The 25,682-nt window shown below is 38.2% G+C and overlaps 2 protein-coding genes across 4 annotated transcripts; both read left to right on the forward strand.

Moving 5' to 3' along the window:
- The first annotated feature begins 11,385 nt into the window (after positions 1 to 11,385).
- On the forward strand, positions 11,386 to 17,724 carry LOC145495032 (uncharacterized). 3 transcript variants are annotated; one of them, XM_081474610.1, is made up of 5 exons: positions 11,386 to 11,480; positions 14,903 to 15,251; positions 15,666 to 15,841; positions 16,543 to 16,731; positions 16,897 to 17,724. In XM_081474610.1, the coding sequence occupies exons 2-5, from the start codon at positions 15,120 to 15,122 to the stop codon at positions 16,937 to 16,939; spliced, it is 540 nt and encodes a 179-aa protein (XP_081330736.1). In that variant the 5' UTR covers positions 11,386 to 11,480; positions 14,903 to 15,119; the 3' UTR covers positions 16,940 to 17,724. The 3 variants fall into 3 exon arrangements, with proteins under 3 accessions (XP_081330736.1, XP_081330737.1, XP_081330735.1); XM_081474611.1 differs by lacking the exon at positions 14,903 to 15,251; XM_081474609.1 differs by lacking the exon at positions 11,386 to 11,480 and having other exon boundaries at positions 14,527 to 15,251.
- Positions 17,725 to 19,717: 1,993 nt separating this feature from the next.
- LOC145495929 (coagulation factor X-like) lies at positions 19,718 to 23,326 on the forward strand. Its single transcript, XM_081475530.1, has 3 exons — positions 19,718 to 20,107; positions 20,317 to 20,466; positions 23,194 to 23,326. The coding sequence occupies exons 1-3, from the start codon at positions 19,780 to 19,782 to the stop codon at positions 23,322 to 23,324; spliced, it is 609 nt and encodes a 202-aa protein (XP_081331656.1). The 5' UTR covers positions 19,718 to 19,779; the 3' UTR covers positions 23,325 to 23,326.
- The last annotated feature ends 2,356 nt before the right edge of the window (positions 23,327 to 25,682 follow it).

Below are 25,682 nucleotides of genomic sequence, written 5' to 3' on the forward strand. Positions count from 1 at the left end.
TCAAAATGCTGGAATAATTCGACTTATTATACAAACAAAGATAGAGAACACGGAAAATACCGTGGAAATTCAAGGTTGTTAAAAACAAAAGCTTGGGCCTTTTGAATGGATTGCACCATGGTTCACAAATCGTATCTTTGATTGGGAAAGACATCCGCCCATTAACAGGTGCGCAAGATGGAATTCTTTCCTCCAAGCGTAATTGAAAACCGCGTATATCGAAATGTTTTGTTTAAATTATACTTACTAAGTAACTTAAACGGGAAGTCTACGTAACAGCAGGAGGAGTCAAACTGTCACGAACAGAAATAGCTCTGAATAGCAGCGCCATCTCTTATTGGGCAGTGTTGTTTGTAAGGAGCTGTTATTTCGACTGCGCGCACATCTCTTCAATACTATCTTGATATTTTCCTTGACTTGAGAACTGAATACATCCGTTGCGGGGTAAAAATGAATGTTTCAGCGCTCGTTTTTCTTTCGTGGATTTCAAAAATGCTTCGCCTAATACACGCAAAGGGTGAGTTTGAAAATGTCCTCACATTTTAATTTAAATCGCGTTTTATACTCTCCTACTTTGTGTATCCTAACATCCACTTGCCTGGGCTGTCATTACAAACTCTGCCTCATAATCGGGTTGAGTTTGTTGTTGGTTCTTCTCTTCAACCTCTTCTCCTCGTTTATGTTTTCTTCCGTGTACTCCTATTTTCCTCTCTTCGTAAAAAACCGACATTTTAAAATTCCAATTTTACTCGGAATCCAAGCATCACACGTTTATCAGTCGCAAGACTTGTACGTGATGCCTTCCGTCTTCAAGAAAGTTGATTTAATACTCTTTAATACTCTTTAAATATTAAGAATTAAATAGTAAGAATTCGCGAAGATCACCGTCGATTAAATTTTCCCGGGTCAAACTGACGTTATTTTATCAGCTAACAAAAACAGAGAAAGATAAGCATTTCGGGTAGCATTTTTATCTCCTGTCTGTCTCTTTTGCGAAAGTAATTTTGGTCCTTAATTGACGAAGCGTGAAGAGTGCAAAATTAAGACCCATGTGATAAAATAAAAGGCGCCTTCTGAGGTACTTATTGGTTCAACTGTTTTTGATGATGATGATGATGATGATGATGATGGTAATGATGATGATGATGATGATGATGATTATTTGGGAAACACATTTGCAGTTCAGTCATTTTTGTCTTCTTTGTCTTTCTTGGAACTTTATTTATTTCTTTATTTAGCATTCTCATTATTTTAAAGGACGGTTCTTGTAATATGTATAAAATACTGGAACTGGTTTTGAGAGTAAAGAAAACCGTTTTAAATGATATGTCAAGTTTCTTGATGCATCTGTTAGTTTTTCAGAAATAACACTTACCGGAATTTACTTATAATTTGTCTCTCAATATTTTGTTGCGTAACTACGAGGCAAATTGCACGAGACGTTGTCTAGTGTAACACTCCCTGAAATGAACATGCCTCGCATTATCGACACAGCAATCGTTTCAAAATTAAGTAGAATGTGGTTCACTTAATGTAATATCGCTGCAACGAAAACGTTTCGAGATCTGTTTGTTTCAAAGGACGATAGACAAGGCAATTTTCAGAGAACTTGTGTTGCAACACAACTTTGACACAACTTCCTTGAGAAATAATCCAGGATAAGAGCGCTTTAGGGTTAATTCAATGGAATTCCCTTGGACGAACGAAGAATATACATATTGTATTCATTTAGCGCTTTTGGGATCGCACGCTTTATGCAAATACAAATGGCATACCGATCAGCTGATTGCCGACGCAAAATTCTTCACAAAACGCCGAGTGGCTAATTACTACATGCATTTATCTTATAGCGTCGCTTTGTTCTTAAAAATAGTTCTCTGTCAAAACCTGCTATATTCTCACTTGTTGGTAAAAGGGATCTGTAAAATGAGTGTCCACTCTACTTTCAAAATGCACTATGATGGATTAAATGACGTCAAAAATACCATTCGGGTTGAAATTATAATAACAATTAGTACAGCAATTCGCATGAGTAATAACAAAAACTTTGGCCCTTACATTCGTGCAGATTTCTACTCAAATTGTTATCTTAATTTCAACCAGAGCAGTATTTTTGAGAAAATGACATTTCCTCAAATTCTCAACCAAGATTTGGAAACCAGGAAACTCAATGGCGGCCGTAAATTTCGGAAATAAAGGCCCAAACAATGCGAGTTCTAATTAATGTTCTTAATAGATTGAAATTTGGCAAGATATCTAGACGAGACGTATTGTTTACGCCCATGTGAAATAATGGATATCGAGAATTTGATCATAGGGGCACTTTAAAGAAAGATGATGCTGCATATTTAAATATTCTTGTTCATAAGATGGGTAAGGTAGCTAATCTGACACTCATTGCTTTGCGTTTTGTGTAAACTTTGCGAGAAATCTTCTAAAAAATCCTCGTAAGAAACTACGCGAAGCTCAAACGGCAAATAATCGAAATACAGGCTTTCTTGTTTCACACGTGCTGTCCGAGAAACCTTTCCTACTACATGTAATCAGGCTCTATATTGTCTGAATTTAATCATGAATATATAGATATAAATGTGCACTTTACGCCCATGGGCTGTGTCAAAGTTTTTCGGTTTATTCTTCTGTTATAAAGGTAATTATCCTATGCATTCTGTAGGCAAAAAATAAAAATGACATCTTACCTGCTCGAAAGCACTCGATTATTAATAAACGAAGTTAATGCTAATAGCAGGTGGATTTGAATATTGCATTTTCTCCTCTGCATAAAGTTGCCGTTTATCATAATTGTCTTAAATTCCCTAAATTAAGACAAATTACACGGAAAACATCTTTATTCTTTACATATGTTGCAGTCTTTAGGTTACTAGGCGGGTTGTTTTTATCGAGCGAACAAAGTCGAATGTTTCGTCGTACCTTTTTGTATTCTTTTTGTCTAAGGGAGCGATATCTTGGATTCAGCGAGTTGAAGAAAGCGACCACAAAGTTAAGGTGATAAGTGAACAAATTTAACCAGCTCTTTTCCAGCAAAAACGTCAGCTTTGCAGGTTATTAACAGCCAATTCCTCTAAACACCGAGACTGAGATGACAGCCGCCAAATTTCGGATTTCTTCATATTTTGCCCAAATAACCTCTATAGTGAGTTGTTTTCGAAAATACCATTCAAAGGTCCTGAAGCGCTTTAGTGTTTTCGAAATCGCCATTTTAGCCGTCAGCCGCAAAAATGACCGAAAGTTGTGCATTTTGTTTTCACTCGTACAGATCAACGCGATCATATCTATCAATATACTTTGGCTGGCTCATGGTGCATTTTTTGCTGTTTCTAAAGTATTCATTTGATTTTTGTTTCTAAAGCTCCAAATGTTACAATATTTTAGGCCGATACAAGTACCTTCATCAAAGCTCGCGAGCGAGAGGGCTAATTTTAGCTAATTTCAATACCATCAAAAGCCCACTGGTACATAGAATTTGAAGTCGAATATAAAATTTTCTAAAAGCCCATATATACTCTATATTATGTTGTGTGAAAGTCTCTTTTGTGGCCCGAAAACAGTATCCCGTGGAGAGACATAAACGTGTGATACATTTTGGTAAATTCGTTATTCGTGAAACCAACATGGAACTTGGCCAATTACTTTCATCAAGAACAAAAATGAGCGAATGGAAACTTTTTCTTCAATAATGATGCGTGTAATTTTTTTCTCTTTTTCCTCTTAGATTGACTACATGATTAGCTTTTGCAAACATTTACAGTTAACTGAAAATAGGCGTTGCTTTTGGAACATTGTAATGTTATGGAAATTTATTTCCATCACCGTCACGTGCATATCGCCTGAAACCTATTTTCCTCCCGCCTATGTTCTTGTTTTTTTTTTTAAGGTGACAACTGTAGTACACATTATTCGTTCAATATCGGAAGTATTAATTTTTGTGGAAGACGTACAGCCGAACCTGACTTCAAGGAAAACAAAAACATTTTTAAACGTGAAGCGTGAGTAAACAATCGATTACAGTTGCGTCCATCATGTTTGGCGTACATATTCCAGCACAACCATTTCAATTCCATGTAGAATGGTACACTCTACTTAAAAAATAACCGTCTCATCGCAGCATTTCTTGAAATCCTGGTCTGAGACCAGGTAATGATAATAAAGCGCGAGCAGTTGGCGAAACTTCATCATCAACTGTCGAAAGGTTGTGGCATAAACAAGATGATTCAGCCTTTGAATTTCATCCCGTGTGCTTGCAATTCTTATGGATACAATTGCCCCTGTCTTTTACCACCAGATTTACAGAAGAATCGTTTGTTTCCTATTAGCTAATATGGCACATACCTCTGAATAAAACACATACTGTGACATTATTTTGCTTGGAGTGTTCCAACAATCGTCCGCCATTTGCAAAACGTAAGCAGCAAGACAGAAAACCACAAAGGCTTCTTCGTCAATCGAACTACGCAGTCCAGATTTCTTTCTTACAGAGTTTCCAGACTTCACTCTCTTTCAAAGTTCCAAGACCGAATAACTGTCATGGCGTTAGTTGAAAGTACTTGACCTTGTTTGGTGGTCCTGAGTTCACACAATCCTGCAAATATGGATCGCGTGACAATCGGCCACTGTACCAAATATGTCGATGAACCTCTGACGTTTTGCAAAGTGAGTGAATGATGGCGGCGAGTGAGTCCAAACTGTCTGCTCGTGCAAGTAAGGTGGTTCGCATTGTCAGCCTAAATAAACATTTTTGGACGAAATTGGAGGATGTGAGGAGAAGGGAGTGTTGTTTAATTCTGCAAGAGTTCAACCTCAACTTCATCTTCAGGCTTTATTTTGCATTTACAGTTTTGAAATTACAATATTAGCATAAGAAAGGAAAAAAGATACATATATAACAATTAAAGTTGACAATGGTCTATAGTTTGTGCATGGAGGCTAATAGAACCGCGAGGTTATCGAGTTAGCCTCCATCTCGTTGGAGCGAACATAAAAAAAAAACATGGGAGTAGAAGGGCGGATTACTAAAGGAAAGAGCTAGAAGAATTGTGGAAAGAGGATAAAACTCGACGAATCACAGAGCCGCGGGTCCTTCTATCATGGCATGTCTACGTGGATTATTGGAAAGTATTACCGTCCGCGTTCACAAAAGTTGTACAACACACCTTTCCTCTTTACCTCTAAAATACATGTTTGTCGTTCATGCTTTTTGAATAGAAATGCACCGGTGATAGGGCTGGGATACAAAAAGGACAAAGGAGGTCTAGAGGGCATCAGATTTTAGATACGCGGTGTGAGTTTACATACATATTCACTCTTGTTGCTTTCTGCTAAACTATAGAGACTATAATATGGGCGCTTGCCATACAACCAAAAGTTACACAATTTTTGAAAGAGACACGAATGGTACGGAAATTTTTTGGTCGAAGGGAAAGCGCTCATATATATACCTCGTTAGCCGGGAAATGGCGGAAAAATCGGCCACTCAGAAGAGCAAAAATTTTCCTTTATTTTACCTTGAGAATTCGCAATTATTGACATAGCGAACGTCTACATCCATAATTAGGCGGTATAAAATAGTTAGGCATTATGTACTGTAACCTTATTTTGCGCATTTCAGAGGCAAAAATAAGAGTGAATGTGTGGACTGTCCACCGGGACAAGACAAGTGTCTGTTGTAGACTAGGAGTCCGCTGTGGAGACGTAGCCGTTAGTGGAGGTTTGACTGTGTAGTCTATATAGTTTTCAAAAAGAAAGTAGCAGGAGTGAATATGTACGTAAATTCTCAACACGTATCCATTAAAGATTAGTGTCTCATGGGCCTTGTTTTTCCATCCCAGCCATGTCCCCAGTGCGTTTCTATGCCAAAAGTACAAACAATATCCCTGTTTTTTAAAGTTGGATAGGAAATATGTAGTGTTTTATTAACGGTAATACAGTCGAACCTTTCTAGAACGGCCGTTATGGAGAGGTTTCAGTAAGGGTGAATTATAACATCGACATTTTCTTGGGATTCAACCTTTTTGTCTCAAAAAAAAAATGGTCAGTGTGACATGTAAATACGTAACAAAATCAAAATATATCTACGCGAGGCGAGCAAGGAGCAGTTTGGATTCCCAGTCCACGCCACGAAAAATGGGAGGGGGGAGGGGGGGGCAGACTCCCATATAAAAATCGCGGGGGTGCTCCTCGTACCTTTTAAGTGTTGAATGAGGTTTTGGTAGCCCTTAGGGTGTTTAGCCTCAAAAGGTCCACAGCAGGAGCTTTTGCGGTACCTTTTAGGGTACTGAGCCGAAAACATTATGACAGCAGATAATGTGTTATGCAAGAATTGGTATCTCTTAGGGAAGAAAGAATGTCAAGCCACGCCCACAAAAAAAGGATCTTGGTACCTCTTACGGGTTATTTTAAAAATTTGCGACGGGTAGCGCCGTCCTTTTTATATGGGTGCCCCCCCCCCCCCCCCCCGCCACCCTCGGGATCCACGTCGCCATCTTCACTAACTTTGCAAAACGCGCAATCCACATTTCCCAAATTGTCTGAAGTGGGACCAGCAAACGAAGTCAAGTTCTTATTCAACTAACGCCATGACAGTAATTCGGACTGGCCAACAGAACGGCGAAGTCTTGGAACTTTAAAAGAGAGTGAAACCTGGAAACTTTGTAGGAAAGAAATCTGGACAGCGTAGTGCGATTGACGAAGAAGCCTTTTTGCTTTTCTGTCTTGCTGCTTACGTTTTTGCAAATGGCGGAAGACTGATGGAACACTCCAAGGAAAATGATGTCACAATATGTGTTTTATTCAGAGGTATTTGTCATCTAATGTGATAGGAAACGAAACATTCATCTATAAATCTGGTGGTAAAAGACAGGGGCAATTGTATCCATAAGAATTGCAAGCACACGGGTAAGAAATACAAAGTTGAATCATCTTGTTTATGCCAGAACTTTTCGACAGTTGATGATGAAGTTTCGCCAACTGCTCGCGCTTTGTTATTGTTGCCGGGTCTCAGACCAGGATTTCAAGAAATGCTGCGATGAGACGGTTATTTTTAAGTTGGAAAATATTATTTTCCAAGTTGTACCGGTAAAACGATTTCACTTCATCATGAAATCTTTCACTCCTTCACTCCATCACTCCTTCACTCCTTCACTCCTTCACCCCTTTACTGGGCCACTTCCTGTTACACCTTTGAATCCCTGGGGGAGGGGGGAACTCCCATATGAAAAGGTCAGGGATGCTCCTTGGAAAATTTGAATTTAACTCCTAAAGGAGACTAATATGGGAGTTACTCGAGCTTCATTAGACCCCGAAAAGATACCACCTTCGTCAATACCCTAAGTGAGACCGGAATTCTTGATTTTTACCCGAGACGAGGAGCACCCCTGACCTTTTCATGTTGGTGTTCCCCCTCCTCGGGGTTTCGAACGTCCGCCGTTTAAGGCCGTTTTGCAGTCGCTTGCACCGTGTCAAGTTAGTTATTCTTTGAATTTCTGACGCAAGTACTCAATATCTTAGCGCAGAAATGCTCTACGTTGAATAACTTTTCGCACGAACGTTTTTATAAACAGAAGCTACCTGTAATTATATAAATAGCTCATTTCCCGAAGGTGCTCGCTCATACAGATTTAACCATACACGATTGCCGGAAAAGAAGAAATTGAAAGTCACAAAATTGACGAACTGAATGAATTTTCGAATGACTCAAGCCGTGATTTGAGGAGAATTAAGGAAAATTCGAACGACGTGTTTCGCTTTTTATTTACACAATATTGTAATTAACACTGTATGAAATGGCATGTATAAGGAGGTATAATGAACCCGTATACATAATGTGTACGGAGAGGTATAATGATGTATACTGAAGCATATGTATAAGGTCTGTATAATGATCAGTATACGTCTGTATCCTTATACGAATGTATACTGTCTTGTGGAGATTTCCTTATACCTAGTGTAAGGAAACATTATACGAGTTGGCAAAGTAAATTCAACGTGATTGTTCTTTTGCATCATAAATGAAGGAAATGAAGGCTCCGGTTGCTGAAAACAGAGCTGACTTGAAAAATATACCCTGTGGTAATGAGTGCTTCTTACGGAAGAACTTACTTGTAAAGGAAGCCTCAAGTCAGATAAACAGCTATAAAAGCAGGTATTATTAGCACGTCTTTTCGCTACTTTGCGGATTTCGTACAGGTATCATTAACGCATCTTAAGCATTCTGTGAATATATCAACAACGCAGCTTAACGCTTCTTTATGCATTGGGTAAAGATATCCATAACGTATCTGTACGTTCCTTTACACATTGCGCAAAGATATCAATAAGCTGCGTGAAATGAGTAATTACGTGGAATTTACGTGGCCGTGAAATTCTTCGACACTTGGCGTGTCCGAGATCAGAACGTGACGTGTCAAGAAACGTGACGTGTCGGAGAGTGCCATGTTCCGATCCTGATATGTCCGTTGCGGCGTGTCAGGAAAAATCATGGCCTGGGTACGTCATGTGCGGGGTATCAAGGGAAGCCAGGACCCTGATACTTAACGACACGCGGTTTTAGTTTAATCGGCCAAATTAATTCACGGAGCTTATTTCTCTTTACGCGAAAACTAAAATTTTCGGACGTGCGTTTCATCGTTCGTTTCAGGATGTTCAAGTCAACAAAGCGCGAAGATCTATAGTTAACTTACATCATACTGTTAATGCCATCGAGTGTATTCTGTTCAGAATCTTGCGTGGAGGCATAAGACTTAAAATTCATACCAATCTTCAGTATAGCTCTTTTGACTCACGTTATGCATAGTTCTATTTCCTACAGGTGTTTACACTTCCGACTACTATTTTATATTCTAGTATTTACAATCTACCTATAGCAGGGCTCTTTTCGAATACCAGCCCGGCCACTGAATGTGAAACCCTTGTTTAACTAAAGTGCTAAAAAAAAAAAAAAAAAAAAAAACAGTAACGGAACATACCTTACATCTCACCGACCTACGTGGTGGCGCAACTCACCAATTTCGCAAAGCTTGAGAGCGGAATGCCCTGAGATCAGTTGTATGGGAGGACTTGCCAAACCCATTTAACGCTGCCGCGTATTTGATGCAAACCATGGAACCCTCCTAGGAGGCCTCTGGCCGATCTTATGCTTGTGAAGGTTGAATGTCGCAAACTCTATTTATTTAGACCGAGTAGTGGTATTCCATCATTGTGGTTGCCGCTATAACTCCGAAAGCATCAGCGCATGGGTAATCATGAAGAGTGCCTTCAACGAAATTTACCCACCAATATTTCTTCCAGTCGGGTTGTTAGTAAAATTTCTTAACACGAATCATATAAATTCGTTTTATGGAAAATTTCGTATACGTACAAGAGAATTCGTCTCACTTAGTTTTGTCACGATCCGTGATGAAGACCTTGCTCAGAGGCGCTAAGCTCGCTCTCAGAAAATTGCAAGACCATTTGCTTTTCTCGGCTGTTGTTTCTTCAAGCGTTCATCGCAGGCGGCAGAAAAATGAAATTCTCTCTCTCCGCTTTGACGTTAATAAGCGTATTCGAGTCTTAAATACGTTATTGTGGCGCCATAGAATCCTGGAGTATTCACGACCTACACAATACGTCACCACTGCGTGAAAGCCAAAATATTCTAGAGTATTCTAGACTCGAATATGTGATTGTGACGCAATAGAATCCTAGAGTATTCAAGCCGCACTCAATACGTGACGTACACCTGGAGTATTCGTGTCGAATATGGTGGAATACGCTCCGTTCATAATCGTTCGTGGATTTTCGTTATAGTATACCACACATCTGTCGTACTCCTAGAGTATGATGGCGAACCCTTTGTAAAAAGAATTTTATAAAAGAAGGTAACAGTTCGGGTGCATAGCATTCTCCTGGAAGCAAAATTTAGACTATGAATTCAAAGTACGTGCGATCTGTGCGTGTATACGTTTATCCTGGAATACGTGATCTTGACGCCAAAGCTATAGAATTCTAGAGTATTCATGGCGTGTGCAACCGTGACGTGGACCTGGAAAATTCTTATCGAATATGGGCATACGGCAGGAGCACAACCGTGTATTCGTTCGTTGACCAGAACAATTGTACTTTTTTGGTTCATGTTGTCGGCGCAGCGCATGTGTTTTGCTTGAGTCGAGAAATTTACACACTTTGTTATAACTTCGAATTCCCCTCATTCGGTTTTGACCGACGTTTTCGGGATAATCACTAAAAAGCGATTTATCTTTGTATGACCCGTCTCGTCTGAAGTGGTTAAGTACTGCACAGCACGAAACCACAAATTGGACACTACGGGATACGTAAAGTTCCGCAAAGTTAAACTGACTAGAGACACATAAAGCTGCGCAAAGTTTGGTTAGTAAGAAGAATCAAGCTCGTTTCGGAGAAGTTTTGGTGTATTCAGCGGAGAAAGTCCTGAGACCTTCAGACGAATATCTTTTCTCTGTGGGATGAGTGTAACTCCAGAGCCCCAGGGCAAAGAAAATCCTAAATAACGGCCCAATAGCTTCCTCAGGCGACTTCCTGCCATCATATCAACACTGCATTACGTTTGAACAACAAATCACAAAACGTATTACGACGACGAAAGCACTTTAATCAGATTTTTTCCTCGAGGTTACTTTTGAAACGAAAATGACTTTAAATGTGTTTCGAAACGACTTGAACGAAATGGGAGAAACGACATACATCATTCTGAGTTTCCGACCTTCAACAAGCACCGATCAGCGGTTTTCCACATTAGACACCAAGTTCTCTCGGTTCTCGCGCCATTTTTTGGCGTCCTTTTTGAAAGGTGTGAAATGTTGAAGCTTGCATCGATCTCTAGGTCCTTTTTCACTGTTTAAAAACTCTACTTTGGCGGACAAAATTCAGTTTACCTTCACTTCTACTCTGTGCACGATTTCAAGCAGTTTTTGGTGGCATACAGCTGGTGAAAACATCGATACACACGGAGGTACGAGTCAACAACAACAACAGGTAAAGCGTTAGTCATTGTTGTCTTCCCGGGTTGTTTTGTACGTACGAGTAAGTTAAGCTTAAGTTTCCAGGGTAAAGTTCAGTTGTCAAGTTTGCTTAAGATGTATGGAATTGCCTCTCGTTGTAAATGTTTCTTTATCAAGCAGAAGCTATACACTGGAAGTTAATGTAACCTTGATTTCAAAAGGGACGGCAATGGGAATGATGGTGAATTAAACCATTAAATCAAACTACTGTGTAAAATTTACTGATTGATTTATTATGATATTTTCCTTAGCACTGCAAGCTTGATTTGAGGTTTTCCAGTGTGGATTTACACATAAACTAACTAACCTTTTATGCGTATTGTATTTTAATCATAGGATGAAGTAAAATTGGTAATGCCTTACATGTACATGTATGTATAATCCCTGGCATCCTTACTTGAAGAAAAAAAGGAAAACCTGTGAGGAAGAACCCTGGCTTACAAGATACATGTATGTATTTATGACTATTTAGGGGAACATGGAGACTTTTTAAGATTTATTTCTGTAAGAGCTTTTGAAAAATTATATTGGCAAGCAAATTTTGGCATTTCACTAGTCAGTCTCTATATATTTTATATAGAAACAAGGTGATTTGCAGATCTGTTTTCAGAGTGCTCAGTAGTAAACTAGAGCATGATTATAACGGATGACGAACTGAGCACTGTAAATCTGACTTGACATTTTATTACTATTTAGTTTTGTAGTACACAACTTGTGTGCAGCACTCATCAGATAAAATTGCCAAATGCGAATTTACATCATTACACTGATTTGAAATACACATGTAACCGCTGGAAATATGACAGCTACAATAACTGAATGCTTTTACAGAAAAGAAAAGAAAAGTTGGAAATTATAGATAAATGCTGTTACTATTGTGTAACAACAGAAGCTTTAAAAGTTAAAATTTAGCATTTTTCAGGAAGAATTTGTTTGCGTGTCTACATGAAGTTATCAGTTCATTCCATTTATTCAGAGAGGTTAACTCAGGTTCACAAGGTACTTCACCCAGAGACACAGGTTAAATCGATTTGTAATGGGGTTATATGGGGCAGCTTGCTTTAAAATCTTTCAAGTGACTTTGAACTTTGATTTATTGTCAAAGTCACTTGGAGGCTGCTCCATATAAGCCTGCTTCAAATCGATGTAACCTACGCCTCTGGGAGAAGTACTTTATTATTTGTAAACCTGAGTTAGCCTCTCTGAACAAACAGAATGAACTGATTAGATAACTTCATGTAGACATGCAAACAAATTCCTCCTGAAAAATGTTAAATTTTAAATTTTAAATCTTCTCTTGTATTTCAATAATAACAGAGTTTATTCGTAATTTCCAACTTTCCTTTGTTTTGTAAAAGCATTCGCTTATTGTAGCTATCACATTTCCAATGGTCACTTGTGTAGTTCAAATCAGTGTAATGATGTAAATTCCCATTTGGCAAATTTTATCTGATGAGTACTGCACACGAGTTGTGTAGTATGAAACTAAATGGTAATAAAATGTTAAGTCAAATCTACATTTGATCAGTTCGTCATCTGTTATTTTATATATACATTATATTAAGGTACATGTAAACCCTGTTCCACTGATGACCACTACAAATTTCAAGACAATTTGCTATAGTAATGTCAAACTACAGTGGAACTTTGATATAGTGAAGTGCCAAGGAATTGGCATTTTTAGTATGTTTACTATAACAGGGCTTCATTGTTTCAAGGTTCTTTTCCGTATAGTCTGCTATTACTAGGGCCATGAAAATCGTTCGTTATACTGAGGACCTTGTTATAAAGAGGTTCGTTAAATTGAGGTTCCACTGTACTAACCATATTCCTTATTGTAAATATTGAAAATTGAGTTTTATTACTCATTTAGGTTATTAGCCTAAGGAGGAATTTGTTTGCATGTCTACATGAAGTTATCGAATCAGTTCATTCTGTTTGTTCAGAGTGGCTATTAGCCACTCATTTCAGGTTAAGAGCTGAAAATTCAGAACAACATTGAAGTTGATACTCAAATTTTGATTGGATTAATTAATGCATAAAAAGTTTACACCACATCTAGCAAAAAAATGAAAGGCTTCTAGAACTTGCCTACCTTTGTCAGTGCAAAATGAAACATAATCTGTAACCGTGAACATTGTTGCCTGAATCGGTTTGATGTTTTTAAGCCACAAGCTCTGGCCCTCGCAGCCTTTCATACTTTGTTTACACTGTAAACTTGATTAATGTGTAACACAACTCTCTCCTCTCTCAAAGGCATCTTAAGTATGTTTTTGCATGCAGTAGAAACCCAGGTGCTTACAGTGTAGCTTTCCAAATGTGGTAAAACCTTTTGGTCATCAATCCTGTCAACACTTAGGGCTGGTTCACACTTTGACATAAGCATAAGCATAAACATAAGCATAAGAAAAATATGTGTGAACCAGAGTTACATAAGCATAAGCATAAGCACAAGGAATGGGACTTTTTCCATTTTCTTATGCTTATGTTTATGCTTATGTTGTGAATACTTGAGAGTGAACCGGGCATACATAAGCATAAGTGTGAGCATAAAGAGTTTTCTTGTCAGCGGAATGCACAAAAATAAAATCCAGGCCTGCTCTGTCAGAATCTGTCAGCTGAAAACATGTCGACGCAGGTGAATGAAAAGTTGGCGGAATCTGTCCGCAATTATCCTTGTTTGTACGGCAAAATAAAATTCTCTGTCTCTCAGTTTTAATTCTTGTACAAGGTTATAATAATCGCCTTGTGTCTTTCTTCTCGTAAAAATATCTCTTATCGAGACCTTTCTCAGTTTTCTTTGTGTTTGTCTTCGCATAAGCAATCTTCTTCAATTTCTACGGCTTAACAGTAGCAACAATCCAATTTTGACTTCGTTGTCCGCCATCTTTGATTCCTGAGAGGTGAACTGCGCCTGCGCAATAGCCATCCTTATGCTTATGCTTATGTAACCCCGGTTCACACATATTTTTCTTATGCTTCTGTTTATGCTTATGCTTATGCTTATGTCAAAGTGTGAACGAGCCCTTAGTGTTGATCTCAGGTCTTGGTTTGAATTTTCAGCTCTTTGTCTTGAGGTTACCCTATATCTTTCACAGTGTCTTGCACCCACGCCATTTAGCATGTCCAATTAAAGCCAATAAAGTTGGCTATCAATCTACACGTACATGTATACCAAGAATTTTGAAATAAAATGAATTGTCCAGTTTTTCAGGGTTTCCCTATGCAAGCATCCAAATCACTTTTTGAAAGCTAAGTCAAAGTGAGTTTGCCTCAAATTTTAGACAGTAGCTAGTTTATTTTGACCAAAGTAATCAATCAATCAATCATTGCAATCAATCGATTGATCGATCGATCGATCGATCAATCAGTTATTATAATGAGTTAAACAGCAGCCCTGGTTGAAGTTCTTGCACTGTAAAATCATTATTCTCTTTAACTTATGATTCAAATGTTACTACATGTGTTGGTTTGAAAAAAAACCACAAGTTTAAGGTTCTTTATCAAAGTTTGTGTTCTACTACTACATTTGTACCCTGTACATGTTTCAGCCAAAGCTTCTGACAACTTGTCCTTGTTTTTTTATAAACAATAGTCAACTTCACTACGCCTCGAGCTCGTTGCTAATCGCTCAGTAACCAAAGTGTGCTAGTGACAACTGTTAAAGCATGCTTTAGTGGACTCAGCGTATGAAAGCACCTACTCATGAAGAGATCGTTTAGCAAAGCATTTGTTGTTTTCTTCTTTTTTGGGGGAGTTTAACTCTTGCCGATGGCCTATTGTCATAACTATGCTTAACGTTGCTTTCATTCCATGTAGACCAAGAAATAAAATGGACTTAAAAGAAGTCAATATTTTTTTTGCGCTTGCAGAGTCAGCAGTGTTCATAATCAGAGAGTAACACAATTTATTGTCAGTGAACTTGGTCGAAGGAGTGGCTTTAGCCAAGCAGCTGTCGAAAGTAAGCACAAGTTAAAAAAGTGTACTTAAAATAATACCATTTAAAGCAAATGGTAGTGGGAATATCTATTTTTGAAGAAGTCCGTAACTAAGTCGGTACCGCACGACTGAACTTATTTGTGACCTGAAATGCTCTCTTCTTTCTTCTTTGTATGCTTGGGAACTTCCAAAAAGTATCATGAACATATTCGCAGAACTGCTCTGGGTAAGATAACCGATGACACAAAGAAAGAGAAGAGAGAAAACCTTCGAAAAGAACGGGTATGTGATTCTGAGAGAAATTACTAGTGTACGGGCTAAATGGTATTAGCCAGAGTTCACGAGTTTACTGACGTTCACCGTTTTTTGACCAGTAGATAGATATTTTTTACCAATCACATGTCGTTTGTTCTGACATTTTTGGCATCACAGTGGACTCACAGTTATTCCCTTATTGAGCCAAAAACCTGTTGCATTGCGTGCCTTGTACAAAAGGTCACTGAAACTGGAACTGATTGAAACTCTTAACATTGCATGTAGAAAAATTGCTAAGAAAATATAAAGACCCATGTATCATAATTTTCTTCAGTGCTTGCTGTTCTCGGCAAATGACAGCTATGCGTGGCTTAATGTTTAGCAAAATCTGTTATATTGTCAGTGAGTTTTAATAGGGTATGGATATCTGTTTTTGTTTAGAAATATGAAAGAAGAAGAAACTTCGTAAAGGACGAGAAAGAGTCCCGGGCTTTCGCAAGCTTGAGTAAACATCACATGTCAACAGACGATGATGACTCTGCCAGCGAATCTGGAGGAGGATGGGTTTCTAGACCCCCCAAATACCGCAGTGAAACACTCATAGCGTTCCTAAGCAAGTAAGCTTGAAAAATAGATTGTCAGTCTTCGAATTCACCCTGTATGTGTACAGTCACATCTTTTTCATCAGTATTTTCATGCAACAAACACCTTTGCATTAGCCTACATTCTAAAGTGTCAGCTTTCTTCTATGATACACTGATAATCGATTTTACTAAAATATCATTGATTAAAAAAAAGAAGCAACAGTAAACTACGACGTTTCGAAGTTATTTTGACACGAGATGTTAATTTATAGTGTGACAGGTGTAATTGATAGAAATTAACATCTCGACTGTTATTTTCTTGTCTTTACTTGATAATGGCGTTAATATGATTTCGAAACGTCGCGTATACGTAGTTTACTTTCGCTTCTCTTTGCAGTTAATTGTATTTCTAAGTGTTTTCTTATCAGAATACTAAAATACATGTATCTCTCCAAAATCATCGGTAAAAACCTCAGAATTAGAGTTACAATAAGAACTCTTTGAAACGTGCATTTTTTTCTTAACTATATTTTTAGGCAGCAGTTTTTTCCCTCGAATACAACCTCGCGTATGATGTTGCGCCGTCCAGAGGCTTTGCCATTTTGTGTATTTTCTCACGACAGGCCAAAAAAATGGAAATCTTTTGTAGCTTTTAGTAAAACGTGGCCGCAAGATCGTTATCACACGAAGTTACAATGATCTGCATATACTAATGAAGTTTATTTTGTTCTTAGACTTGACAAACGCAGCGAAAGAGCCGAGCAGGCAACGAATAAAAGATGGAAAAGGACGACGACCAGAACGGGCTATCCAGTTGAAAAGGAGCCCCTAGTGAACACTCTGAAATGGGCCCTGTCAGATGAGTGGAAGGAGGAGTTACGTAGACGAGAAGAGGAAATGGTTCGAGTAGAAGAAGCTGAAAGGTAAGGTGTTTATATATACAGAATAATACTGTCTGCACAAGTCTGGGAAGCAATTTTTTTCGGGTATTTAAGAAATTCCACTCCTCTTTTTTGTTTGTCATTTACTTAAACCTTATTGTCTACGTCATAGAACTAAAGCTGACTTGTTTTTTTTTCCTTTGACAGAAATGACAACGAAGCCTGTGATGACGAAGTGATCAGAGTGTAGATGATGCAGATTTAAATTTTGATGAAGTTTGCTAAATTATATTGCTTTAACTTATTTCGACGTGTACCCGAAACGTCATTGGAAGACATTTTACTTTATGTGTAAAATAGTTGTTTTGTTGCTTATCACAATTACAGTTCTAACTCCATGTAGACTAAGAATTAAAGAAGCATGAAAAAGCTTCGACCACATTCAGGAGATCATGAAGATAGTAATCAAGTAGATTTTTATTTGCAAATGTTAAATAAACAGCAGAGAGGAACACAAGTAAATGGTGTTTGTTTACGAAGATTTGAAAATGAATACCCATAAAACCTGCCACTAGAAATCCCGAAAACAAATTTCATTGTAGCTAAAAACAAGAGGTCATTGTCCATAAGATATACGAAATCAGTACACATCCTGTCCATGCCACGTTCAGTATACCCCTTGATTCTCCCAGTATACGTACTGTATACTGACATTTGACCTGACATAGAAGGAATCCTGCCGCAACTGTAAAATTCCGTATACACACCTTCCACAGACCTGCCAGTATACCTCCTGTTTCACACAGTATACATGATGTATACTGACATGTATAATGACATTTAAGGAATCCTGCCACAAGTGTATAAGATCCTGGTATTTTTCTTGGCCAACCCTGAAATATACTGATCATTATACGGACCTTATACATCCTGCCGCATCCTTATATTTGTCTTATACCAATAGATATACTGACTGTGTACGACCTGAGGAAGGCTCCTTATACAGACGATTTTATGCAGTGTAAATACACATGAATACTAAGATGAGAAAAGGTAACAAAGAAAAAAATATCACTGATACTGGCTTGGAAAATAAAGAACGAAAAACAATAAGAGGAATAAAAATGAGAATCATTACCTGCTCTCACAGGAAGCGGTACTTTCTTGATAATTGTCTCGGTCTCTCGGACGATGATAACTCTGTCTCGCGGACTGATAACTTCCTGAATGTTTTCAACAGTGTTACATCTCCTCGTGTATTCTCTTACCGTTGCTTGCGTTTTGCACTATTTCTTGACAATGCCAGTGGGCTTTAACTTAACCTTAACTTAACTTACGGATTAAACCTCAAGTCTGTGGCATCAAAATTGTCACTGTTTACAGATGATCCATTTTCCAAGTTGAAAGGCTTTGATCAAAGTAGAGTGTACCTGTCTTCATGAAATGGTTGTGGTGCCTACGCCAAACATGATGGATGCAACTGTAATCGATTGTTTACTCAAGCTTCAGGTTTAAAATTTTTTTTTTCTCTTGAAGTCAGGTTCGACTGTGGGTCTTCCAAAAAAATTAAAACTGCCGATAATGAACGAATAATGTGTGCTACAGTTGTCACCTTCAAAAAAAAAAAAAAGAAAGAAAAAAAAAAAAGAAAGAAAAAACATAGGCGGGAGGAAAATAGGTTTCGGTTTCAGGTGATATGCACGTGTCGGTGATCGAAATAAATTTGCATAACATTACAATGTACCAAAAGCAGCGTCTATTTTCATTTAACTGCAAATGTTTGCAAGAGCTAATCATGTGACCAATCTAAAAGGAGGAAAAAACCAACAAATTACAAGCATCTGTTATTGACGAAAAAAGGTTTCCAAATTCGCTTAGTTTTGTTCTTGATGTATGTAGCTGGCCAAGTTCCATGTTGGTTTCACGAATGACAAATTTACCAAAATGTACCACACGTTTATGTCTCTTGAGGGGTACTTTTTTAGTTTCGACTTCAAATTCTGTGCACCAGTGGGCTTTTGACGGTACTGAAATTAGCTAAAATTAGCCCTTTCACTTACGAGCTTCGATGAAGGTACTTGTATCGGCCTAAAATATTATAACATTTGGAGCTTTTGCTAATCAAATGAATGCTTTAGAAACAGCAAAAAATGCGCTGTGAGCTAGCCAAAGTATATTGATAGATATGATCGCGTTGATCTGTACAAGCGAAAACAAAATGCACAATTTTCGGCCATTTTCGGCGGCGGCTGGCAGCTATAATGGCGATTTTCGAACTTTCCTGGATTACGAAAAAAACTAAAGCGCTTCAGGACCTTTGAAGGATATTTTCGAAAACTACTCACTATAGAAGTGATTTGGGCAAAATATGAAGAAATCCGAAATTTCGCGACAGGAAACAACGCTGGAAACAATTAGAAAACGCACCGATTACCGGTCATTTTGGATTTGTGTTTGAGGAAAACTCTGACAGGGAAATCGCTTGATTATCGTGATGTCATCCTTCTTGAAAAGCCCTGTTTTCAAAATGTTTTCCGTCCACACTAAAACACAAGCCGGCGTTTTCAAATTTCTGTTTGAAGAGCATTTCCGAAAAGGAGTAGAGGAGACGGTAAGACTAACCGTAGAAACATAGTCCGTGTTTTCAAATTTCTCAGTTTTATTGTGGACGCAAGCTGATTTTTTAACGTTTTCTCACAAATTGAAGTTAAATTCAATGATTCCGTCACAAGCCGGTACCTAGATACAGAGCGTTACTGAGATTGTGTAACGGATCGAGGCCGCACCTCTGTTTGAGATATTCTAGACTCTTTTTGTGTTTCTATTTCATTTTCTCGTTGTTTGTATAGGGCAAGAATTCGACAAATACGTTTCAAGTAAACTATTACCTGATTCAAGATTATTATTTTATAGTCTTTTTTACATTTGTTTCAAGATTACTTACAGGACTGCTTACAAACAACACCGAGCTAATTCTGCTCATTGACACTCAGCTATAATAGAGCGAGTTGCTCGCTTGCATCTAACAGTAAATTTTTTATGTAAGGCGCCAGAAACATATTATGCAAGACTCGATATTTTTCTCTCCATATGACAGTTTCAGAAGCTGACATAAGTATGAGCATCGCGGTGCTTCTGATGTCTCAGTTGTTTTATAAACTGGACGCTCAGCAGTGTATAATTCGAGGCGAATATTCCATCCGCGGCATGATAATAAAAGGACATACCTTCATGGAGGAGAAGACCGGAATCTGGCTTAATTGTTTAGACAAGTGTAATGATGACGTCAGATGTCAAAGCTTTAACTACGTCATCAGCCAAGGCATATGTGAGTTGAACAACCGCACCAAAGAAACCAGACCTGAAGATTTTGTTCCGGACAGCGATCGGTTCTATATTAAACGATTTAGGAAAAGAGGTATTGTTCTTCTTTGAACAGTTCTTCTATATCTTTTTTTGAGGATAGTAATTGTGTCGTATATAGGCGTGCCCAGAATCTCATTGCATCCCGAGGACTACGAACGAAGCCCGCAGTTTTTCGTCAAGAGAGCTCAACAATAGTGGTGTTTAGTAATGACAGAAAAGCGCCGAGAAAAAAAACAATGTTTTTGACTTTTCTATTTTTAGTTCCCCTTGGATCCGTTGCCGAGTTGCCAGCTGAGTCGTGCGCCAAGATCAGGGCGAGTGAAGGAGAAGATGCAGTCAGTGGTAATTACTGGTTCGATTCAATTAAACCTGGCGAGGTAGTCCTGGCTCGTTGTGACATGTCTAAACTAGGTAACTAGACGTTCGGGGTTTTACCTCGATTTATTATTTTGAAACCTTTTCTAATAAGCCTCATCTACGCGCTATAAAATGCCTCAACTTCAAGGCTGTTTCTAAAATTACAGACTGTATTCTACAAAATAAGGCATAGTTGCGATGCATACAACCTTGGCGCTAAGTCACTTTTTTTACGAACTTTTACATTTAAGTTATTTTACCTTGTTCTGCGGCATTTTGTGATAACTACGCATTTTGTAATACCTTACGCATTTTACGTCAGTCTACGCAATTTGTAATAACGTGGTGACGCAAATTGTAATAAGGCTCTTCACACGATAATTTCACCAAGCATACAGATTGGCTGGATTCCCTTCAACACCAACCTGATGGAAAATCAGTTATTATATTATTGCAGGATTTTTTAAACTGAATATGAGTACAGTATCTGCATGGGTATTTGTACAGTAGATGCACGCGATTTTTTAGATCAGTTCTTTTTTCTCACTTTTGTCCGAGTCTTGGAATCAAGTTAGGTTCACGAAAAAGAAAGTAATAAAACGTCAACATTTGCGTGACAATGGGTGGAACTATTCCACCTGGTGGTATTCCATTCTCCATTATGAAGATTTAGGAAATTTTTAAGGAATTGAGAATTTTATTTTCCAAAATTTATACACCTCTCAGACTAAAGTTATGCCACATGCTTATTGAAAATATAGATTTGCATGGAAGTATGTGGGTTGTTTAGCTCCCAATATCTGCTAAAAGAGAGCACTTGACAAACTATATTTAGCCAGTGTTGAAAGGAATCCAGCCAATCTGTATGCTTGGTGAAATTATCGTGTGAAGAGACAATTTGCGTCACCACGTTATTACAAATTGCGTAGACTGACGTTTATTACAAAATGCTGCAGCTCTTATTACAAAATGCGTCGTTTGCATTTAATACAAAATACTGCAGGTAATTACAAAATGCTGCAACTTTTATTACAAAATGCGTAAGGTATTACAAAATGCGTAGTTATTACAAAATGCCGCAGAACATACCTCTCTATTAATGTAATCTAACCAGCACTGTCAGTTTTAATAAACCCTTCCGGCAATAAACGTCCCCATAGCGAAAATAACGTTCAAGACATGGATATAGACTGTTTAATTTATGAGATGCTCTTCATAAAGAAGAAGCCTAGTTTTAAAACCCAGTCGGGCTCCATCCGCGCAAAACTATTTGTTTAGAGTTAAAACAGCAATAGCATTTACGAAGGTCAAGAAACCGAGAGCTACAAAGATGGGTTTCAGGTCTGCTATCTTCTTTCGAGTAATAATTAACAGTCAAACAGGCTCTATCTTCCCCGTGCAACTGACAGCGTGTGCTCAGAGCCAGAAGACTCCCACCCAGCAAGAAATTGTTTGTGGAACAGAGATAATTATTTCAAGGAGCAGATCCGTTGCCATTCTCGGACTGGATTATGATAATGATGGATATCTGATAAAGATGTTTTGTTTTTCTTTATAAAAAGCAAATAATTCTGAAAGTTAGTTAGTTGGTGATCTCTTTTGCCTATTTGCTCCGGGCCGGGCTCCGTCAAATATATCAACAGAAGCTATTGCATCTTAATCCTTTCAATCTTATCTTCTAAAACAGATATCGATGATTGCGCAAGTCATCCCTGTAAGATCAACGGGACCTGCACAGACGGAGTGAACGGATTCGACTGCAGCTGTGCACCAGGATTTAATGGCTCACAATGTGAAACAGGTAGCTATAGCCAAAACTAGTTAATTTTCATTGATATTCTACGGTTTTTAATCTCTTTCTAAGTTGTTTGCAGTCTTGTATCTTTTAACTTAACTTTAACGAATGTGACCGTTATTAACTTTTTGCATTATCACCTTGAAACAGATATCGATGATTGTGCAAGTCATCCCTGTAAGAACAACGGGACCTGTACAGACCGAGTGAACGCATTCAACTGCAGCTGTGCAGCAGGATTTCATGGAACACAATGTGAAACAGGTAATCGTAACAGATAACATCACCAACCTTATAGTTCGTGTAAATAATAAAACAGCAATGTTCACAGATATTTTTGCTTATGCATTTTTGATTAAAGAAGAGCACAATTTTTTCCAAAACTTTCTTTTTTTCCCCATAATTCTGTCCAATTGACCTATCCAAATGCAAGTCTCTAAGGAGCGAAAGTTTGGGCCGATAAACGATCATATGCATTTTTGGTTATTTTGCAGATATTGTTGTTGTGGGTTCTATCGTATACCGTAAAATGTCGCGTTAAAGCCCTGGGCTCATATAACTTCATAAGGGGTTTGTGTGGGCTTAAAGACGGGGGCGGGGGTATTATTTCCGGGGGCCATATAAGCGAAATAGAAATATTGTTTTGGAATGACGAGATATAGCGTATCTGAGCAACGAATTATAGCTAACATACTATTACATTTAGAACCATTTCATTTATAACACATTTATTGTGAGTCACAGTAAACGGAGAATATGTTTTCAAAACATCTATAAAACACCAGTGTGACTGGAACAACTGGAAAGGAACAGAACGTTATCTGATTTATACATTAGACGGGCTCGTATGAAGGGGGGGGGGGGGGGGGTTATATCTGGAATAATATTTCTGTTAGCAAATAGAAGGGTTTATATCCGGGGAGGCTTTAACGTGGTATTTTACGGTATGACCGTTATTAACTTTCTACCTTATCCCTTTAAAACAGATATCGATGACTGTACAAGTCATCCCTGCAAGAACAACGGGACCTGCACAGACCGAGTGAACGGATTCAACTGCAGCTGCGCAGCAGGATTTAATGGCAAACAATGTGAAACAGGTAATCGTAACAGATAACTTCATCAACCTTATAGTTCATGTAAATAATAAAACAGCAATGTCAACAAAGATTAGGAGCCAATCAAAAGGTGTATTTCGTAGAAGTTGACAGCCACTGGAAAAGGGAAAACAAAGGGAAAGTCGTCTTTGACTATTATTGCCACGAGGAAACCGAAAGATAAACCTTTTTTACGAGTTGCTGTGAAACTTTCATCCTTTTTACTTTTCCAGCAGAACTGTTTTAATTCCTTCTTTACAGCATATTTCCTTAGAAAAGTTTGTCTGTGAGCGGACACACGAGCCAAAGTTAAACGTACTAAACACACTAGGCGTGTAGTTCCTTGGTCATAGCCTCCAATCTCGTGAAGGGGGACAGGTGGGGAATTGACCGGGTGGGTATGGCTTCAGGGCCGATTTCACACCATCTGTGGCATGAAGTTAGAATCCGCTACATAGTTGATTAAAGTATCCCACATGATATTCCTCCAGCGGTTTATCCAATGCCAGAGAGTAAACATACCTTATTGGAGAAACACTGGCGCTGATTGCGATGTTCTTACACTGAGAACCGATAAATATCATCGCCTGAAGGACAAATTTATTCACCTATGGCTTACCTACAGGTTACCCAACAGCATTTGAACTGGAAATTTCAAATGTAAATATGAAGATTTTCTCGTATAAACAGACAAAAAGGTGGTAATTAATACCTATTGTAGAAGCTATATTTCGGAGGCGAGATCTTTTAACAACCTTGTTCCCAGGAAAAATAGAAACAAAGACAAATCATATAGAAATGTTTGTGCATGACCGGATGTAATAAAGTGATGTAAAATTGAACAAAATATATAAAGTGACTGTATTCAAACTACAAGTAGCACACAGCAACACAGCACGAAAGAGATATCTACAGATCAGGGGACAGTTATTTACGTATTACTTTGTTTGTTTTTTAGTTGACATATGTAAGAACTACCAAAATCTGACAGACGCGGAAAGAAGATATGACTACGTAGCACAAGAAGGCAAATGTGACCGCACACGCAATGGCTGGTATCGCTTCCAAGGAGCTGCAGGCACAAAAATGGTGACCACATGTCCACCGATGCACCGTTGTGATGCAGCCTTTCCTATCTGGTTGAGTGGTGGTCATCCTACAGTGGCTGAGGGTAAAGTCACAAGAAACGTCTGCATTAATAGGTTTGCCTGTTGTGAATACTCATTCCCCATTCAAGTAAAGAACTGCGGCTCCTATTATATCTACAAGTTATCAGGCCTATCTGATTGTCCTGCCCGATATTGCAGTACTGACTAATCCGGTCATAGCATATGTGTGTTTCAGTTAGCTTCAGTTGAATAGTAGTGACAAGAGACTTAGATCATTGTCTCTTTTAGTGCCAAGCGAGATATTACTTTCCGACATGAGTACCAACAGTAAAACTTAACCATGGCGTGGTTGTTCAAAGTATGACCAAGCTAGTCCAAAATTAGTGTTGCTCAATTATAAACTTGAGCCATTTTTTTTTTCTCTCAACTTTTGACGACGTCTTTCAAGCTCTAAGTCCTCTAAAAATTAGCAAAGGAAATACTTTACTCATGAAAGAAAGCTTTAAACCTCCATCAACTCTTAAACCTGGATTACGAACAACCTGACTACTATAAACAAACAAAATGCACATCGAGTTTCAGGCGTTTCTCGGGAGAAGACTTAACGGCGTGACATAAGACGGCTGTGTTTTTTTTAGGCAAGACACTGTAACGCTGTACAGTGAGCTAGTAGATGAATAGCAATAACATCAATGCGAATAGCATTAGCAAAGTAACTCGCATTCTCTTAACAAAAGTAAAGTCTTTAAAGAAATTAGTTGCTCAAGTTGATTTGTTATAACTTTGTACAGTTTGTCTTCTAAGAGAGCTTCTGAGAACTTTGTTTGGCCCTGCAGTAAAGATATTGAATCAAAGCAGGCCTATTCTTTTCGTGATTTCAGCAATCCATTTGCTCTCGTTTATAGAGAAGGAAATAGAGTGTGATTTAAAACTTTCATAACCTCTATTCCTCAAGACAATAGACTTAAAAAAGAAATTTGATATGAAAGCCAGAGTAACAATTTTTCTTGATTGCAAGGAACAACCATTGCTTTGTCTTATCTTAAAAACTGCTCTTCCTATCGGTTTAGCTTAAATTGTTTAAAAGTTATTGAACACTTTTTAACCAGTTTTGATTGAAATTATAAGCAGTATACAATATACAATATACACGTTTTTAGCTGGTGTGGGTTAACTTTTGTTTTGTATATTTATCTGTGTTTTTGTTCGATTTGGTTTCTCAAAAAATGTATCTAGTGTAATCGCCTGTAGGGAATGCCAAAAGTTCTT

The sequence above is a fragment of the Orbicella franksi genome, chromosome 8 (genome assembly GCF_964199315.1).
Source record: "Orbicella franksi chromosome 8, jaOrbFran1.1, whole genome shotgun sequence".
Lineage (NCBI taxonomy): Eukaryota > Metazoa > Cnidaria > Anthozoa > Scleractinia > Merulinidae > Orbicella > Orbicella franksi.